The sequence below is a fragment of the Sebastes fasciatus genome, chromosome 11 (assembly GCF_043250625.1).
Source record: "Sebastes fasciatus isolate fSebFas1 chromosome 11, fSebFas1.pri, whole genome shotgun sequence".
Classification (NCBI taxonomy): domain Eukaryota; kingdom Metazoa; phylum Chordata; class Actinopteri; order Perciformes; family Sebastidae; genus Sebastes; species Sebastes fasciatus.
Genome location: NC_133805.1, coordinates 35,529,355 through 35,549,338, shown reverse-complemented (window position 1 = coordinate 35,549,338; position 19,984 = coordinate 35,529,355). Strand labels below are relative to the sequence as shown.

Below are 19,984 nucleotides of genomic sequence, written 5' to 3'. Positions count from 1 at the left end.
ATATGTGTCTATGTTATATGTGTCTATGTCATATGTGTTTATGTCATATGTGTCTATATGTTATGTGTCTATGTCATATGTGTTTATATGTCATATGTGTCTATATGTCATATGTGTTTATATGTTATATGTGTCTATATGTCATATGTGTTTATATGTTATATGTGTCTATATGTTATATGTGTTTGTTATATGTGTATATGTTATATGTGTTTATATGTTATATGTGTCTATATGTTATGTGTCCATATGTTATACGTGTATATATGTTATATGTATGTTATATGTGTCTATATGTTATATGTATTGTTATTTGTATATATGTTATATGTGTCTATGTGTATATATGTTATATGTATATATGTTATATGTGTATATATGTTATATGTATTATGTTATATGTTTCTATGTGTATATATGTTAAATGTATATATGTTATATGTGTATATATGTTATATTCGTATATATGTTATATGTGTATTTATGTTTTATGTGTATATATGTTATATGTCCCAGTGTGTTTGCTGCTGGCCCAGTTTCCCCCGAGGCCTGAGACCCAGGTTCCCCGAGGCCCAGTTTCCCCGAGGCCTGAGACCCAGGTTCCCCGAGGCCCAGTTTCCCCGAGGCCTGAGACCCAGGTTCACAGAGGCCCGAGGCCAAGGTTCCCTGAGACCCAGGTTCCCCGAGGCCCGAGGCCCAGGTTCCCCGAGGCCCAAGATCCAGGTTCCCCGAGGCCCGATGCCCAGGTTCCCCGAGGCCCGAGACCCAGGTTCCCCGAGACCTGAGACCCAGGTTCCCCGAGGCCCGAGGCCCAGGTTCCCCGAGGACTGAGACCCAGGTTCCCCGAGGCCCAAACGTTATCGTCTCATCTGACTCTGACAAACAGATTTTCCAGAGAGTTCCTTTATTGTTGATGGATTCATCCCTGCAGACGGTCTGAAGGTGTCTGTGATAAAGAACTAACTCAGCATTGTCAATTAACTTATACCACAAATAAGAAATAAACAAGAAACACCAACTTCTTTCTGTTTGGTAAGAGTGAGTCAAAAGTCTCACTACAAATGGAAACGGTTCTGCATAATACAATATACAACAGCTATGTTGAAAGAAGCTCCATATGTCTAATAGATCTGTATCATGTCTCCATATAAACTCTACATAGACACAATGTAATCTTTACACAGGTTAGTCTGTATAGGACTGTCTTTGGGTACACTCTGCATATTGATAATCATAACCTCTATTTTTCAAAGAAATCTATTCAACAGCGTTCAATAAAACACACATCCTGTATCTGACACACCAGTAATCCAACATCACATGCTCTGCTGATGAAGTGTGTGGCAATCAAAGCTGGAACTATATAAAACTAGTCTGAAGAAAAATAAACTCTGTTCACCCTTTTATTCAATATTCAGATCAATGGTAGATAAAACATGATAAAGACAGACCCAGACAGCCGGAGTCTGCCACTGATTCAAATGATATCAACATGGGAGAGGGCAAATATTCTTGCTTTATGTAAATGTATGTATATAGTTATTATTGGAAATCAATGAACAACACAAAACAATGACAGATATTGTCCAGAAACCCTCACAGTTACTGCATTTAAAATAAAACAATATGCTCTAATCATAACATGGCAAACTGCAGCCCAACATGACAGTTTTTCCTCACCAAAACTTTTGCGCAAGTTTGGAGCATTATTTAATATTATTATTATTATTATATTATTTATCAGTTTAACATGGTACCGATGGATTCAGCAGGTTTTCTAGTTACCAGTATCTTCACTCGAGCTTTAAAACTGAGCTGCTACAACCTCCGAAAGATCAATTGCGTTAACGCATTATTATCATGTCCAGATATCCTGAAAACACACAGCTAAAGGTGGTCTAGGCTGCATCGCAGCGTCCACCAGGTGACACTAAGAGACTGATAAAAGTCACAGGGGGGGTGGGGTTGTGGAAAGACTGGAAATGTTGGAGTAGAAGCAAACCAAGCAGGTATATAATGATAATAATAATAATAACAATAATAATAATAATAATAATAATAATAACAATAATGTATTATTTGAATAGATTTCTCTCCTAACCTTCTGAGCTGTAACTCACTAGCTAATGTCCTAATAAATATTTTTTTAAAAGTGGCTTCTAAAAGATTTCTAAAAGGTCTGCATATTTTTCGACAGTGATGTTCCTCCTTGTCCAACATGTGCTGTTAGCTGACAAGAGAACAGAAGCCAGAGGTCTGTACTACGAAGCAGGATTTGGGGTCAGCGAGGTAACTTCACGACGGTGGATCACTTCTTACCGGGGTGGATCGCCATGGTAACTGATGCTGAACACCTGACCTGCTCCGCAGCAGGTTATGTTCCAGATAAGAGATGCAGTTTTAAATGACCTCAGTAAATCTTTGGTGTGCCTGTGCTGCAGTTTGTTACTGACGAGTAGGGATGCACCGATACCACTGTTTTTCAAACCGAGTACAAGTACTTACATTTGGGTACTCGCCGATACCGGGTACCGATACGAGTACTTCTCTGTGCCAAAAGACCCTCGTTAACAGCCAGCTGGAGGGTGAGAGCGACACAAGGCAGGCTGGGGAGTCCCGCCTATGAGGCGGTGCGCCGCGACCGGCTCTAGGTCGGCTTGGAAAGGCTCGGGGCGAAAGTGGCTCGCGGCCGCAGCTATACAGCGCTCTCCCCCCGGACCTCGCCGGACACCGTGGACAAAGGGCTCGCTGCGCCCTCTCTCCCCCCTTCTCCATGTGCGACTGTCGACTGGGCGGACTGTCCTGAGTGCGCCCCAACCGCGTTGTGCTGCCAAATCGGGGCTCGGCCCACATAAAAGGCACCAGGGTTCGATGTCGGCAACCCACCCGACCCATCTTGAAACACGGACTAAGGAGTCTAAAGCACGCGCAAGTCAGAGGGTGCAAGTAAAACCCCATGGCGCAATGAACGTGAGCCGGCTAAGGTGGGATCCCGGCCCAGCGGGTTTGGGCGCAACACAGTAAAGTGGTATCGGTGCCGTTGTATCGGAGCCGTTTTGCGAGTACGACTACAAGTACATGAGCACAGTATCGATCCCGATACCTGATACTGATATCGGTATCGGTGCATCCCTACTGACGATAGAGAAACATCTGGGATAAGCTAAAACCAGCCAATAATGTCAACCATACCAATGTATGGGTCGGACTCTGAGGGAGACTGACTAGAGGCATGACACGTTTGGACTTAAAAAGGAGATCAGGGTCGGACTTGTATTTTTTCAAGGTTTTAAAAGCCACATCTTTGTCCACAAGCCATACAAAAATGTTGAAAGGTAAACATCACATGCTATTTCTGCAGGAACACACTGCAACTTAGCTTCTTTCATCAGTTGGGTATGCCCTACCCATTTCCCTCTGCACTTACATGTTTTTAAAGCCTAAATAATAGATGAAACATCACATCCTTTGAGGCTGCCGCTGCCGTCGTGCACAGGACTCGGCCAGCTGGACTTCCGGTGCCTTTTTTGCCACGGCCCGGAGAGCTGGGGTCGGAAGCTGACATTCGGACACTCCTCGCCCCATGACTCACCATGATGGGGAGGAGGGGAGGAGGAGGAGAAGGTCGGGGACAGAGAGCAGGAGGAGGGTGAGGATGAAGAGTAGGAGGATGAAGAGTAATAGCTGTGTTGGAAGGTGGAGGTGGAGGTGGAGGTGGAGGTGGAGGTGAGGACGAGGCGTTGCTGGCGTTTGTTGCTGCTGCGAGGCCCGTGTTGGGCCGGGCTGACGTTAGCGTGGGATGGCGACAAGACGTGGCTAGATGAGGGGAAGAGATGACTCAGATTCAGAGACGTGATAAAAGACTTGTGAGGAGGAGTGGAGGAACAAAATGAAGGCAAGGATGGAGAGGGGGAGCGAGGTGGGGAGTCTGATGGAGAACTGGAGGAGGAGTTTCTCACCGAGGAGGAAGAGGAGAGAGGACACAAGAAAGCCTGTTGCCTGGAACGCTGGGCCGAGGAAGGACAAGACGGACGAGAAGGACACTTTGAAGGGGGAGACAGAAGAGAGTGTTTCCTGGAGGAGGAGGTGGAAGAAGCTGAAGGTGAAGAAGCAGAGAGGGAGGAGGAGGAGAGGTGTTGGAAGCTAGCGGTGGTGTCTGAGCAGTGAGGAGTGGACAGAGACAGACAATGGGTGTTTCTCAGAGTTACGGCACAATGCTGATCTTAGAGACACAACGGTTACTGTCCCCGGCTGCTCTTCTGCTGCTGCTGTCAGCCTGTGGGTAACCCTAACCCTTTCCTAGGTAACCCTGGGTAACCCTAACCCTTTCCTGGGTTAACCCTAGGTAACCCTGGGTAACCCTAACCCTTTCCTGGGTTAACCCTAGGTAACCCTGGGTAACCCTAACCCTTTTCTTGGTTAACCCTAGGTAACCCTGGGTAACCCTAACCCTTTCCTGGGTTAACCCTAGGTAACCCTGGGTAACCCTAACCCTTTCCTTGGTTAACCCTAGGTAACCCTGGGTAGCCCTAACCCTTTCCTTGGTTAACCCTAGGTAACCCTGGGTAACCGTAACCCTTTCCTGGGTTAACCCTAGGTAACCCTGGGTAACCCTAACCCTTTCCTGGGTTAACCATAGGTAACCCTGGGTAACCCTAACCCTTTTCTTGGTTAACCCTAGGTAACCCTGGGTAACCCTAACCCTTTCCTGGGTTAACCCTAGGTAACCCTGGGTAACCCTAACCCTTTCCTTGGTTAACCCTAGGTAACCCTGGGTAGCCCTAACCCTTTCCTTGGTTAACCCTAGGTAACCCTGGGTAACCGTAACCCTTTCCTGGGTTAACCCTAGGTAACCCTGGGTAACCCTAACCCTTTCCTGGGTTAACCATAGGTAACCCTGGGTAACCCTAACCCTTTCCTGGGTTAACCATAGGTAACCCTGGGTAACCCTAACCCTTTCCTGGGTTAACCATAGGTAACCCTGGGTAACCCTAACCCTTTCCTGGGTTAACCCTAGGTAACCCTGGGTAACCCTAACCCTTTCCTTGGTTAACCCTAGGTAACCCTGGGTAGCCCTAACCCTTTCCTTGGTTAACCCTAGGTAACCCTGGGTAACCCTAACCCTTTCCTGGGTTAACCCTAGGTAACCCTGGGTAAACCTAACCCTTTCCTGGGTTAACCATAGGTAACCCTGGGTAACCCTAACCCTTTCCTGGGTTAACCCTAGGTAACCCTCGGTAACCCTCGGTAACCCTAACCCTTTCCTGGGTTAACCCTGGGTAACCCTAACCCTTTCCTGGGTTAACCCTAGGTAACCCTAACCCTTTCCTGGGTTAACCCTAGGTAACCCTGGGTAACCCTAACCCTTTCCTGGGTTAACCCTGGGTAACCCTAACCCTTTCCTTGGTTACCCTAGGTAACCCTGGGTAACCCTAACCCTTTCCTGGGTTAACCCTGGGTAACCCTAACCCTTTCCTGGGTTAACCCTGGGTAACCCTAACCCTTTCCTGGGTTAACCCTAGGTAACCCTGGGTAACCCTAACCCTTTCCTGGGTTAACCCTGGGTAACCCTAACCCTTTCCTGGGTTAACCCTGGGTAACCCTAACCCTTTCCTGGTTTAACCCTGGGTAACCCTAACCCTTTCCTGGGTTAACCCTAGGTAACCCTAACCCTTTCCTGGGTTAACCCTAGGTAACCCTGGGTAACCCTAACCCTTTCCTGGGTTAACCCTGGGTAACCCTAACCCTCACCTTGGTTACCCTAGGTAACCCTGGGTAACCCTAACCCTTTCCTGGGTTAACCCTGGGTAACCCTAACCCTTTCCTGGGTTAACCCTGGGTAACCCTAACCCTTTCCTGGGTTAACCCTAGGTAACCCTAACCCTCACCTTGGTTACCCTAGGTAACCCTGGGTAACCCTAACCCTTTCCTGGGTTAACCCTGGGTAACCCTAACCCTTTCCTGGGTTAACCCTGGGTAACCCTAACCCTTTCCTGGGTTAACCCTAGGTAACCCTAACCCTTTCCTGGGTTAACTCTAGGTAACCCTGGGTAACCCTAACCCTTTCCTGGGTTAACCCTGGGTAACCCTAACCCTTTCCTGGGTTAACCCTGGGTAACCCTAACCCTTTCTTTGGTTAACCCTAGGTAACCCTAACCCTTTCCTGGGTTAACCCTGGGTAACCCTAACCCTTTCTTTGGTTAACCCTAGGTAACCCTAACCCTTTCCTGGGTTAACCCTGGGTAACCCTAACCCTTTCCTGGGTTAACCCTGGGTAACCCTAACCCTCACCTTGGTTACCCTAGGTAACCCTGGGTAACCCTAATCCTTTCCTGGGTTAACCCTGGGTAACCCTAACCCTCACCTTGGTTACCCTAGGTAACCCTGGGTAACCCTAATCCTTTCCTGGGTTAACCCTAGGTAACCCTGGGTCCCAGCGTCTTGTTGCTCGCGCTTGTGTTCGCTCTAAATAGACATGAACGAGCATCGCTCAACACAGAGAGGAGACACACTTCAGCTAAAAGCACAATATCACTCTACATTTCAGCTGCTTGGCAGTAATGTTAGCTGACCAGACGAAGGTCTCTCCATGAATCAATGCTGATCCTAGTGTTGGCTTTTCCTGCCTCAGCCTCCCGACCGCAGACGGAGGGAACAGGGGAGACGCCAGAGTTTTGGTCGGAGACGATAACGTTTCTCTCTGCGGAGAGACACGGGAAACACAAGACACGGGAAACCTCTGTTGGTCTGGAGGAGCTGCAGCAGTTATTTCTGCACAAACGTCCACTGAACATTCACTAGATATTCTCAGAGCTAAACTAACTCTTCTGCAGTGTGGAGTGTGCGCACATGCACATGTGTGGAGCGAAAGAGAGCGAGACAGAACGAGCGCGGTGTGTAAGTGAAGGCAGGCAGAGAAGCAGAGTACAGCAGAGACTCCGGTCATGGAGATCAAAGCTACGGTCTCCTCCGCGTCCTCCGACCGCGGCCAACACTGTTTAACAGATGGGCTTCACTAGATACAACCAAGAGGTTTTGGTGCTTCACTGTAGTTTGTGTTGGAGTCTGAGTCTGAACAGCGTAGCCACACTCGAGCGCGCATGGGACACCGACCAGCAATGATTTGTACGTGTAAGAAGTTACAAACAGTCCCTTTAAGTTAATGATCTCACTATTGGCCAAAGACAGTAGTAACACACATGAATGACAAGACAAAGTACAGTACTATTTCTCTTCAATTATCAGTATCAGTCTATAAAAAGTAAATTTAATGGACAAACAAACTGTCTATGACAGAAAATATTAAAATATATGAAATATGTATTTTTTTACTTTTTCTTCTCTCAGAATAACTTGGATTATTTTGTAATCACTACAACATGTCATTAGAGATTTGACATCGAGAGAATTTCACTCAACAGTGGCGCTACCGAGCACAACGTACATGATGACGTCATCCTTCATGATATAAATGTGAGGGTAATCAATGACGGACGTTTCGGCTGGATTATTAATATCTGTAAATGGTGGCTTCTGTGTGTCCTTGTTTGAGTTTTTGACACCCAAATAATATTTCCACACCTCACTGCCAGATGAACAACGGTTGTACACAGTTACCATGCAGGTTACATGCAGGTCAAGATCCATTCTCTGATCTAGAAACTCAACCGTCAAGTGTGTTGAGTTTCTAATGATGGATATGGGGACATTACTGAGTACTGAGTGTATCTTGAAAGAAGTGTGCCAAGGAGAAGAGGAACGTGACCGTAGCCATAAACAGAAGAAGGAAAACCTACAAAATAACCACAGAACTTACCTCTACACCAAAACTCACTGCAATCAGTAAAATCAGTCAAATACGGTTCACTCAGCTCTCGACTGATTGTTCTACTGTTGCTAAAAACATACAATTGATGGTACCCAGTTCCCCCTCTAATCTATCTATAGCTCATGTACTTTGTTGAAATTAAAACATCTAGTTTAGATGATATTTCAGTAGACTGATTCTCTATTTAATTTATTTACACTGATTTACTCCAAATGGCTTAAAGGGTAACGTTGGTATTTTTCAGCCTGGAGCCTATTCTCCCATGTTTCTGTGTCTAAGTGACTAATGGGAACAACACTTTCTGAAGCTGGTCCAGTATTGAAGGAGAACGCTGCAGACGGCAGTAGCTAAACGGGCTGTAATGTAATCGCTGGAGGCAACTCCTCACCGTCAGTTTACGTCCACTAAAAGTTGTTGTTGTTGCCGCTGACAGGCTCAGACTGTTATTAGAAGTGTCTGACAGCATTATGGAAAGAACCCTTTCACTTGATCCCGTCTGTTTGTTTGCTCTGAGAAGTCTCCTTCTGAAACCTTGCATCTCATCCACATTGTGGAAATCCTCTAAATACTCAGCCATGACAATGGAAATCTTTTAGATACCACTAAGCTACGCTCTCTGTACTCCAACACAACAAGCTCTGACAACACCGGTACTCCTCTCTCCAACTCTCACTCACGTTTCCACCGTTGTCTTCTGGCAACAAGTCACATGACACAATGACAAACAGGAAGTGAAAGGTCAGAGAAATGTTTTATTTCTCTGTAGGGTTCTTTCCATAATGCTGTCAGACACTTCTAATAACAGTCTGAGCCTGTCAGTGGCAACAACAACAATTTCTAGTGGACGTAAACTGACGGTGAGGAGTTGCCCCGAGCGATTACATTACAGCCCGTTAAGCTAGTGTAGAAAGTGTTGTTCCTATTAGTCACTTAGGGCGTTTTCACACCTGTAGTTCATTTGCTCTGGTCAGAATCAGGGAAAAATTGTTACCATGTTGCCTCGAGTTTGGTTTGTGTTCACATGGCAGCATTTACAAGCGGACCAAAATTTTGTTGTGCAAAGAAACTGCTCTCTAATTGGTCAGAATTTCCATGCCGGAAAACTCACAGAATTAAACAAAGAAGAGCAGACTTCCAGAACGCAACAATGGAGGGACAACTACACGGCTTGATCTTGGTCCTTTTTTTTTTACCTCGTAGCAATTTTTCACTCAAGGCAACGATACAGTTCTAAAATGAGGCGACTGGAAAACAATGTATTGATGCTCTGGAGTCGCCGAAGGCACATATCAAGACGTACGGAGGACGGAGGAGGAGGCGTGCATTAACCCTCCTAAACTATGACATGCTCATCTGCCGAAAATATCCGTCAGGTATGCCCGTGGTCTTCAACACAGCCTGACGTTACACCTGTTTAGTACTGATGTGAATAGCGAGGGCAAGCGTAGGCTCTACTGTAGTAATGTTGTCTGGTGTTGACGTGCACAGCGCAGCTCGCTACTGGAGCTGGTTTAATCCAAAAAGGCACAATGCTTTTTTCAGTTGGGTCGGAATGAGGTTGGATCATGTTCTCACCACAAACGAAGCGTACCGAACCGTACCGCAGTTCGTTCGGTCCGCTTGTTTTAGTGTGCACCCGAGTGAGATTGCTGTGTTCACACCTGCCCAAACAAACCGCACCAAGAGGGTAAACGCTCCTGGGTTCCATTCAACCCAACTAAACAAGGCAGGTGTGAATACGCCCTTAGACACAGAAACATGGGAGAATAGGGTCCAGGCTGAAAAATACCAAAGTTACCCTTTAACTGCGACCGAAGCTTCTGCTTGATACCTGCTTGTTTCAGGGACCAAGTTAAGTTAATATGGTTAGCTTTTAATGTACATCAAGAGTCTACTCAGATTTGAATATTTATGTAACTTCATGGTAAACAGAGAGCAGGTTTTTGTTTGTTTGAGTTGTCATTTACATAATGATAATCACCGATGGGAGGTTTAAGTTTACCCTCTGTTAGTTACCACTGAGTAGTTGAATGTACTGATACTAAGGTTGTTTAATCTGCTATATGAAGAACACACATATAGTTGCCATTTGGTGGTGCATTACAATAATTCTCCTTCAGTCTATGCTGATTCAGAGCTGCTACGCTCAGGTCTCTCAGAGCTCATTTACCTGGCTGGGCTGCTGCTGGGAGGCCTGCTGCTGGCCCTTAGGTGTCTTCTCTGGTGCGCAAGAGGAGGGCGAATGGCGAGACTTGGTGTGGGATCGCTGAGCAGAAGAGCTGGTGCTACTGCTGGAAGTCTAGCAAGGAGATGCATAAACAAAAGTTAAGTTAGTGCTGGCTGGGACTATGCAATCATTGAAAAACATATATAGGTAGCATGTACGGTAGCAGCTGCAACACAAACAAAAAACTGTCAAAAGCATCAGATTCAAGCTGCAAATTAAGATCAGAGATGAATTCCATGTATGTACATTTGAGTAGTATACTGTGAGTAGTGGGGTATATCAGTCATCAGTGCAGGTTGAAATGGGCAAACAGTAAGGTGTCAATGACAATGTTAAACAATATTAGACAATATTAAGCAACGTGATCAAAGACAGGATTGGATGCAAACAGACAGAAAACGTGTGCTGGGCGATGTGAACTGAGGCAAAAAATCATCTGCAGGAGCTGAAAATGTTTTAAATGGAGTGAAAAATTCCCGTTTATCCCAAAGCAGCAGTTCATGGAAGGGAAGGCTGGGCAGGAAATAACAGAGAGAGAACTAAAGTTCATGGTAAGCTTTGGGAACAGTCAGAGTTTGAGCTGTCATTCAAACAAAGCACAGACACTCCACACCAGAGATGCTCACAAGTCATTTTTTGCAAGTCTCAAGTCAAGTCTCAAGTCTCATCTGGTTGTAATGAACGTTCTATCATCTGGCATCAATCTGGTGCAATTTGAGAGCAAAATGAAGAGGCCAGATCTATGAAGAACTTTGTGCTCTTTTAAACAACTTTGTGCAGTAAATTCAATCATAAACAGTGGTTGTATAGATATGAATGCTGATGACACAGAAGTAAGTCACAACCACAAAGCATGTTAAATGACTTGGGCTGCTGTAAAGCTCACTGTCGGAGCAGAGACACACCTTCACCTCGGGCCTTTCCAAGTAGACCTAGAGCTGGTCTCCCCACGAGGGGATCCTCCCACACCGTCCCTGACCCGCCGAGATGGTGTAAAAATATTTTCGGTTCATTATGAAACTGTGGCAGGTCTACTGTCTCTGTAATTAATGGGAAACACTGAATGTAATAACATGACGACGACCTACAAATCATTTCAACTGGAGCGAATGAGACGAGTGACGAGAAGACGTCCTTAATGGTGTGAATTAAACAACAACACTTAGTTAGGTTTAGGAAACAAAACCACTTAGTTAGGTTTAGGAAAAAAACAACATGGTTGGGCTTAAAAACTACTACGTTTGTATAGTGAAAATGTGACTTGACGTTGTGAACACGGGACACCAACGATCAGCTGATTGTAAAGTGAAAGTGAAACTTAACGCATGGGACAAGACCAGTGGCCTCCTGGATGAAAGCCTTGTGTTTGTTGATGTAATCATGAATGATTGTTCACGAGTCCCAAATCTCCCTCGAGTCTCAAGTTACTGTGTGTAACTTAAGTGCCACTCAAGTCCAAGTCGCAGACTTGAGTACCCATCTCTGCTCCACACACATGGCTGGTGCACACATTGCTAGCTGGCTAAAGCTAAAAATAGTGTTTGTATAAACACAGACAGTCCAGCCGTCAAATTTTGTGGAGTTACACACGGCAAAAACATGTGTCTTGTTCAGTCTGAACACACATTTAGCTTATTTAGCACTCTTCCTTTGAGCTGTCTTAAGAGAGTCATATTTACCATCTTATCTACTGCATATGTCATTGAACCAGAACCGATCTGTTTCCAATGACCACAGAGTCATGTCAAGCCATTCTTTGAAGAAAATACATTAACCAGTAAAACTCAGTTTGTCCTTCCTGGTAAGAATTACTACTTCCTCTGCTTGAAGACACAAAATGACCCCCTGGCTATGAATGATATAACACCAAACATACAGTATGTGTACAGTCAGACAGAGTAGAGAGCCCGCCACCAGCCCAACATCACCGAAGCAAGCGAGCTCCGCAGGCAGAGGAACATCAGACCTGTTTCTTGATGGAGGTTTTCCCTGTGTCGTGTGGAGGCTGTGGTTTGGCCCTCTTACTCTGAGGTGGATTTGGGCCCTTGAGGATCTGAGAGGCTGGCCTCTTAGATGGGCTTCTCTCCCTTTCCCGTTTGACTTTGCCTTTAAGCTGAGCTCTGTCAGTGGAGTCAAAGGAAGAATCAGGGGACTGAGGAGGTGAAGACACAATGCTGGAGGGGGAGGAAGGGGAAGACATACTGTCCACACTGATTTCCAACTGTTTAATGGACTCTTGTAGACTGTCAATAGAGTCAAATGTACTCTTGCAGAGCTCCTCTACCCGGCTATGTGACTTTGGGTGTCTGGTATCAGTTGGAGGGGACACCTTGATGCTTCTGTCATTGCCTTCACCGAAGTTGAATTGTTTGGGACTGTTGGTCTCAACCCTCTTGGATTCTTTTGTCTGCTTCTTGGTCTCCTTCACTGGCCTGCTGTCTGATGCTATCTCCTCCTCTTCCTCATAGACAACAACCTTGAAAGTCTTCTTTCCTGTTTTGGTCGACCCTGTTCGAATGGCCTGACTAATTGCAGTCAGTTTGTTTTTGGGGAACTTAAATTTGAATTTCCTTTTGGTCTCTGGCTTTCTAAGTGAGTCCGGTTTACCCTGGTCTTGGTTTTCATGAATTGAGACATTATCTGCTGGAGGTCTTTGATGTTGCATATGTAGAGAAATCTGACCATTTCCTGTGACGTCTTTAAGGTCTAAGCCCATAATCATTTGGTTGATGCAAATTTTTCTCACGTCCTGTTTCTCTTCTTCCTGCTTTGACTCCTCTTCATCTACAATATGTTCTGGAGGGAGAACCCCATCAAGATCTTCCTCACATTCCAAGATGGTAGACAGACGCTTGTAGGCTAACGCAATGTCCATAGGCTCATTCAAGAAAATGATAATAGGTTTCTTATCAGAGTATTCACTGTCCTCAAACCCTTGGTTCTCATGTGCCAGATAAGTGGGTTCACCAGTGCTGTCCCAAGCTACAGTCTGTATGTCAGAGCCACTCATTTCAGCTTGGTCTTCCTCTTTGGGCTGTGTCCTGACTCTTGGAATCCTGGTCCTGGAGATTCTAAGGCTGATTTTACCAGTCAGAGGTGGTGGAGGAGGAGGTCCCTCATTGTCCCAAATATCGGGGCTCAGGCTACTTCCTTCTTCTGTGTATTGTGATTGGTCCCTGGATTCGTGCACTGTTGCGTCCAGGTTTTGCTGCATGCTGCTGTGGTTGTAGGGGACAGGAGAATAAGCTACACACTCCTGATCTGAGCTCAGGGACTGATCCTGCTGGACCTCAATCAAGCAATCCTCTGGGGTGTTTTGTTTTTGTAAAGTTACTACTACCATCAAATTTGACTTCTTCTCAGCTGGTACCTCTTTGACAACTTTTTTGTTTGTCTGGTCAGAACTTGTGATGTCAGTAGCTTGAGTGTTTTCTTTTTGTAGAGTAACAATTGTTGTGAACTTGACCTTCTTTTCTGCTGTGGTTGGGGAGCACACCTGTCCAACAACCTCCTCGCTAATCTGATCAGGACTTTTTACTCTAAGATCATTTTCTTTTTGTGAAGTTGTAACTGTAAGGGCCTCCATTTTCTCTGCTTTCTTTGGGTTTGGTGTTGGTACCTCCTCATTCTTCTGGATAGTCTGAACATCTTGTAAAGTTACAGGTGGGGGCACCTCGACCTTCTCTATTGTTGCACAGTTTAAGGAAGGCACTTGTTTGATCACATTCTTTGCTGCTTCCTCCTTCGTCTTATCAGGATTTACATTGTCTTTCCTAATTTCAATGTGTTCTTCCAGGCCAACTGCTGTAATGAATCCATGAGGGCAGCCATGTGTAATTCCCATCTGATGAGCTGACTGGTTGTCAGATGAAGGCTTCAGATTGGCCTGGCATGTTGGAGATGTCCTCACCTCTCCATTCCAATGCTTATTCCCACCTGACAAATTAGTCTTATTTGACAGTTTTGTAGTCACCTATAATTAGAAAAGGCAAGGTTAAACACATCATAATCTGGGAATTAATAGATAACTTTGATATTTTACAGCCTGGACCCTATTCTCCCATGTTTCTTTGTCTAAGTGACTAATAGGAACAATACTTTCTGAAACTGGTTCACTATTTAGGGAGAACGCTGCAGACGGCAGGAGCAACTCCTCACCGTCAGTTTACGTCCACTAAAAGTTGTTGTTGTTGCCACTGACAGGCTCAGACTGTTATTAGAAGTGTATGACAGCATTATGGAAAGAGTCTTGCTCAAGGAGAAATCTTGTTCTGAAATTTTGCAGAAGACAACAGTGGAAACGCGAGTGCCAGCCGGGCGGACACTCTACAAATGTCAGACACTTCTAATAACAGTCTGAACCTGTCAGTGGCAACAACAACAACTTTTAGTGGACGTAACGTAACATTGACGCTGCTCACTGCCCTCGCAGCTTGTTTAGCGGCTGCCGTAAATGGACTTTATATAGCTCCTCTCTAGTCCTCCGACCACTCAAAACTCTTTACACTACATGTCAGCATTCACCCATTCACACACACATTCATACACTGATGGCAGAGGCTGCCATGCAGGGAGCCAACCTACCCATCAGGATCTGATCTAAATACTCATTCACACACCGATGGCTCAGCCTTCAGGAGCAGTTTGGGGTTCAGTATCTTGTCCTTCAACATGTGGACTGGAGGAGCCAGGGATCGAATTGCCGACCTTCCGATTGGTGGACGACGCGGTCTACCTCTGAGCAACAGCCGCCGCCGTCTGCAGCGTTTTCCCTCAATACTGGACCACTTTCAGAAAGTGTTGTTCCTATTAGTCACTTAGACACAAAAACCATGGGAGAATAGGGTCCAGGCTGAAAAATATCAACGTTACCCTTTAAGAAAAAAAATATTAAATTCAGTCTTTTATATCCCAATATTATGTAGAAAGAGAGATGTAATGTATGTACAAATCAAAAATAAAGACTTAAGTTTATATAATGGGTGAATTGAAATATTGGGCATTCTCCAGGAGGCCTCTGATGTGTTTAAAGAAAAATGGTATGTCCACTAAAACCCTCATCAACTTCTACTGGTCCACAATAGAAAGCATCTTAACTGGGTGCATACTGGTATGGTTTGGCAACATTACATCATATGACCACAAACTCCTGATGAGGACAGTGAAACCAGCATCTAAATTGATTGAATCACCGTTACCACAGTTACAGGACATTTACACCACTCGCTGTAAGAAGAAAGCTCTTTGTATCATGCAGGACACAAGTCATCCAGCATATACTCTGTTCTCTTATCTCCCTTCAGGGAAGCGCCTACTGAGCATCAGAGCTCGGACCTCTCGCCTCAGAGACAGTTTTTACCCTCAGGCGGTCAGACTGTTGAACAGTAGCACTAAATGAATGCAGAGCTGTGGATTGTTCTATGGATGTTTTTATGGTTTTTAGGTTGTTTTATAATTGTATTCTCAGGTATTGTCTTATTCATTGTAGTATTTATCTAGTGTACTATTTATAGATTTTACGAGCTGAGAGAGAGCCAGGGTAAAATGCATTTCATTGCATTTCACTGTACTTTTAAATGCATATGACAAATAAACTTGAAACATGCACACCCTTAAAATCTGTGCAGGTGCTGGGTAGTAATTGCAGTATCTGCATGAAAGACAAAAAAAGAACCCTGCGTCAAGACAAAGTAGAGGTTGTGTTGTTTCAGGTACCAGTGAGACAATGAAACACAATCCAGGAAGTCCAGTTTGAGTCACAGATCAGTGAGTCTGGAGGATGAACAGATGACAACAGAGACAGGATTTTACAACTCTGGAAAGTTATCACAGAGGCAACTACGTTATCTGGTTTTAGTAGCCATGATTGTGAGCGAAACAGCAGGAATACAGAGTTGACGGAATGTGATTGGTCACTCTAGCGTTTTGCCCGGATGGCGTTGTGCTGTGTTATAGCTAAGGTTGAGCCTGTATCGATGGTCAGGTGAAGGGCTGTGAGCACACCTTTATACACACGTGGACAAAATTATTGGTACCCTTCCGTTAAAAAAAGAAAAACCCACAATGGTCACTGAAATAACTTGAAACTGACAAAAGTAATAATAAATAAAAATTCACTGAAAATTAACTAATGAAAATCAGACATTGCTTTTGAATTATGGTTCAACAGAATCATTTTAAAAAACAAACTAATGAAACTGGCCTGGACAAAAATGATGATACCCCTAGAAAAGATTGAACATAATTTGACCATTGGGACATATTAAACTAAGGTGTGTCCTGTAAATAGCATCAAAGGTGTCTTCAAACTTTTAATCAGTCAGTCTGCCCATTTAAAGGGTGAAAAGTAGTCACTGTGCTGTTTGGTGTCATGGTGTGTAACACACTGAACATGGACCACAGAAAGCTAAGGAGAGAGTTGTCTCAGGAGATTAGAAAGAACATTATAGACCTTCATGTTAAAGGTAAAGGCTATAAGACCATCTCCAAGCAGCTTGATGTTCCTGTGACTACAGCTGCTCATATTATTCAGAAGTTTAAGGTTCATGGGACTGTAGCCAACCTCCCTGGACGTGGCCGCAAGAGGAAAATTGATGACAAATTGAAGAGACGGATAATACGAATGGTAACCAAAGAGCCCAGAACAACTTCCAAAGAGATTAGAGGTGAACTCCAAGGTCAAGGTACATCAGTGTCAGATCGCACCATCCGTCGCTGTTTGAGCCAAAGTGGACTAAATGGCAGATGACCAAGGAGGACACCAAATCATAAAAAAGCGAGACTGGAATTTTCCAAAATGCATATTGACAAGCACCAAAGCTTCTGGGAGAATGTCCTTTGGACAGATGAGACAAAACTGGAGCTTTTTGGCAAGTCACATCAGCTCTATGTTCACAGACGCAAAAATGAAGCATACAAAGAAAAGAACACTGTACCTAATGTGAAACATGGAGGAGGCTCGGTTATGTTATGGGGCTGCTTTGCTGAATCTGGCACAGGGTGTCTTGAATCTGTGCAGGGTACAATGAAATCTCAAGACTATCAAGGCATTCTGGAGCGAAATGTGCTGCCCAGTGTCAGAAATCTTGGTCTCAGTTGCAGGTCATGGGTCTTCCAACAGGATAATGATCCAAAACACACAGCTAAAAACACCCAAGAATGGCTAAGAACAAAACATTGGACTATTCTGAAGTGGCCTTCTATGAGCCCTGATCTAAATCCTATTGAACATCTGTGGAAGGAGCTGAAACATGCATTCAGAGAAGGCACCGTTCAAACCTGAGACAGCTGGAGCAGTTTGCTCACGAGGAGTGGGCCAAAATACCTGTTGACAGGTGCAGAAGTCTCATTGAGAGTTACAGAAATCACTTGATTGCAGTGATTGCCTCAAAAGGTTGTGCAACAAAATATTAAGTTAAGGGTACCATCATTTTTGTCCAGGCCAGTTTCATTAGTTTGTTTTTTAAAATGATTCTGTTGAACCACAATTCAAAAGCAATGTCTGATTTTCATTAGTTCATTTTCAGTACATTTTTATTTATCATTACTTTTGTCAGTTTCAAGTTATTTCAGTGACCATTGTGGGTTTTTCTTTCTTTAACGGAAGGGTACCAACAATTTTGTCCACGTGTGTATACAGTACATAGGTATACTATCATCTTTGCCTTTTCGTTTACTTTTTTCATAATTGTGACTTTATGTATACCTCAGTATGTACATTTCAAGGTACATTTGATAGCATGATGACCTTAGAATCGATTATTGGTTTACTTTATGCCTTTAGTTTGATTAAGTACTCAGTTGACTAACAAAAGTGCCTCATGTCGTGTTCATTCCATGTCAGATTTATCCTACATCAGCCTTATAGAGGTCATTGCAAGTGGAGCTGCCAGGGAGTCAAAAGGTCAGTGTAGCTGTTAAACTTGAAGTAAACTGGTAGTAGCTGCACTGCAGAAGAAGGCCTTTGTGAACGTACAGGTTCATGTCGATATGTTTCTCTACCGTGTGCAATGGAGGCTAATAGTTCACTGAGTTCAGTTTTCATTCTGGCCAAGCTCTACGGCAGCTCATTTCATCCACTTCAAGGAAAGGAAAGGAAATCTACATAGAAATGGAGTCTAATGACAAACAGGAGAAAGACATGCCTACAGTACAGCCTCAATGAGAGATCAGAGTCTTAAAGTCAATGTTCACCGAATCTGGCTGCGTCACGCTGCGGTTCAAGGACGGCTGTTGGAGACGATCCGCTGTCATTCTAAACACCAATAATTATAATAATAATTATCTTTATAATCTATCCACACAGAGTCCCAAACTCTCTTATTTCATGGTGCATTTTTTCTTTCGTAGAGCTCTGGTAACCGATAAAATAATAGCTTTTGCTCACACGATCAATAGATTTCATAATTCCGTTAATTATACAGTCACACAACAACAGAGATGGAGAACATAATGCCCTTTCTGACAAACAAAGTAAAGATTATAAAGACAATGACTATGAAGAGAACATGTGGGGAAGGATAGCAGTTGAACTGGATTCAGCCTACAACAGAGCGGTAAACTTACTTCATTGTCAAGGGGCTATACAGTATATGGAGAACCAATCATTTCTCAGTGCATTAGCTAGTGTTATACTACAGCAGGGGTCATCAACCTTTTTGAAACTGAGAGCTACTTCAAGGGGACTGAGTAGTACGAAGGGCTACTTGTTTGATACAAACTTCCTGAATAACAAAGTTGCACAAATCACCTTTTAATAATAATAATAATAATAATATATGTGGTAGGAAACACAGATATATTTAAACATGCAACATTTATTTCTGTTAATCTGTTTCAACATTTGAAAGTCAGAGGTTTCACATCTCTGATATTTTTGTAAATATCTTTCTTGATAGTTTTGTATGAATAAGAACATTTGTAGCATTTTGTTCAAAATCACACCTGCTATATTTTTGTACAAATTATCACTTCTAACATTTTTTGGAAATCATTAACTGTCATATCTTCAAATCATGTCTCGTCTGTACTAACCACTACCTTTGTAACATTTTTGAACAAATCATGAACTCTGTCCCATGTTTATACAAATGATCAGTTATGTAAGATAAAAAAAATCAACTCTTTCACATTTTTAAATGAATCCTATTACATTAGTACTAATCACCAGTGTCTCTCCACATTGTGCCGCTTTGCCGTCGCAACAGTTGCCTCGCAAATGAGACACACACATTTTTCTTTCACTGTCGTAAAAAAAGAACTCTTCCTCCCAATCATTGTGAAAATAGTATGTTTTCTTTCGCTTTTCTGCCATGTTTTCTTTAGTTTGGGGGGTAAAAACCACATCTAGCTCCCCATCGTAGCTGCGCCCGCTTCCTTGTCTCAGCCAAGGCCTATAGAAAGGAGGCTGGGACACGCGTCATCAATACGTCATAGATTTGGGGTACCACACATGCGCAGTAAAATCTGATCTGCACTCGCCGAAATTGAGCCAATCAAAATGCATTACCGCAGCTTGAGTTACACTGCGCATGCGTTGTACCCCACACCCCAAGACCCGTGTCCCAGCCTCCTTCCATAGGCCTTGGTCTCAGCAAAGAGTGAGATGCGGTTTGACATGCGCACAATATTGAACTTTGACTTCAGGCAAGGTCAGAGTTCATATATACATAAAACATTTTTGTTTTTAAAATTGATATTAAATATTGTCATTTTAAAATCTACATTAATGCAAGCATTTTTGATTAAAAAAGAACAGCAACTAAAATGTTTAGACGGAGCTCCATGGTGACTAGTGCTACTTTTAGAACATGCCTTGCGGGCGACTCATGTGGTCCCTACGGGCGACCAGGTGCCCGCGGGTACCGTGTTGGCTACCTCTGTACTACAGACATTATACGTGTCAGAAATGACATGTGGTAATGAAGTGG

The 19,984-nt window shown here is 43.9% G+C and overlaps 1 protein-coding gene across 1 annotated transcript in view; it reads right to left on the bottom strand.

The window, feature by feature from the left end:
- Positions 1 to 770: 770 nt before the first annotated feature.
- LOC141777799 (uncharacterized) overlaps positions 771 to 19,984 on the bottom strand; it is a 133,526-nt gene continuing 114,312 nt past the window's right edge. The window contains exons 22-25 of the mRNA XM_074652363.1: positions 12,022 to 14,028; positions 9,999 to 10,127; positions 3,960 to 4,096; positions 771 to 3,816 (exon numbers count right to left, since the gene is read on the bottom strand). Coding sequence (XP_074508464.1) covers positions 3,441 to 3,816; positions 3,960 to 4,096; positions 9,999 to 10,127; positions 12,022 to 14,028 — 2,649 coding nt within the window. The 3' untranslated portion in view covers positions 771 to 3,440. The remainder of the gene's footprint in view (positions 3,817 to 3,959; positions 4,097 to 9,998; positions 10,128 to 12,021; positions 14,029 to 19,984) is intronic.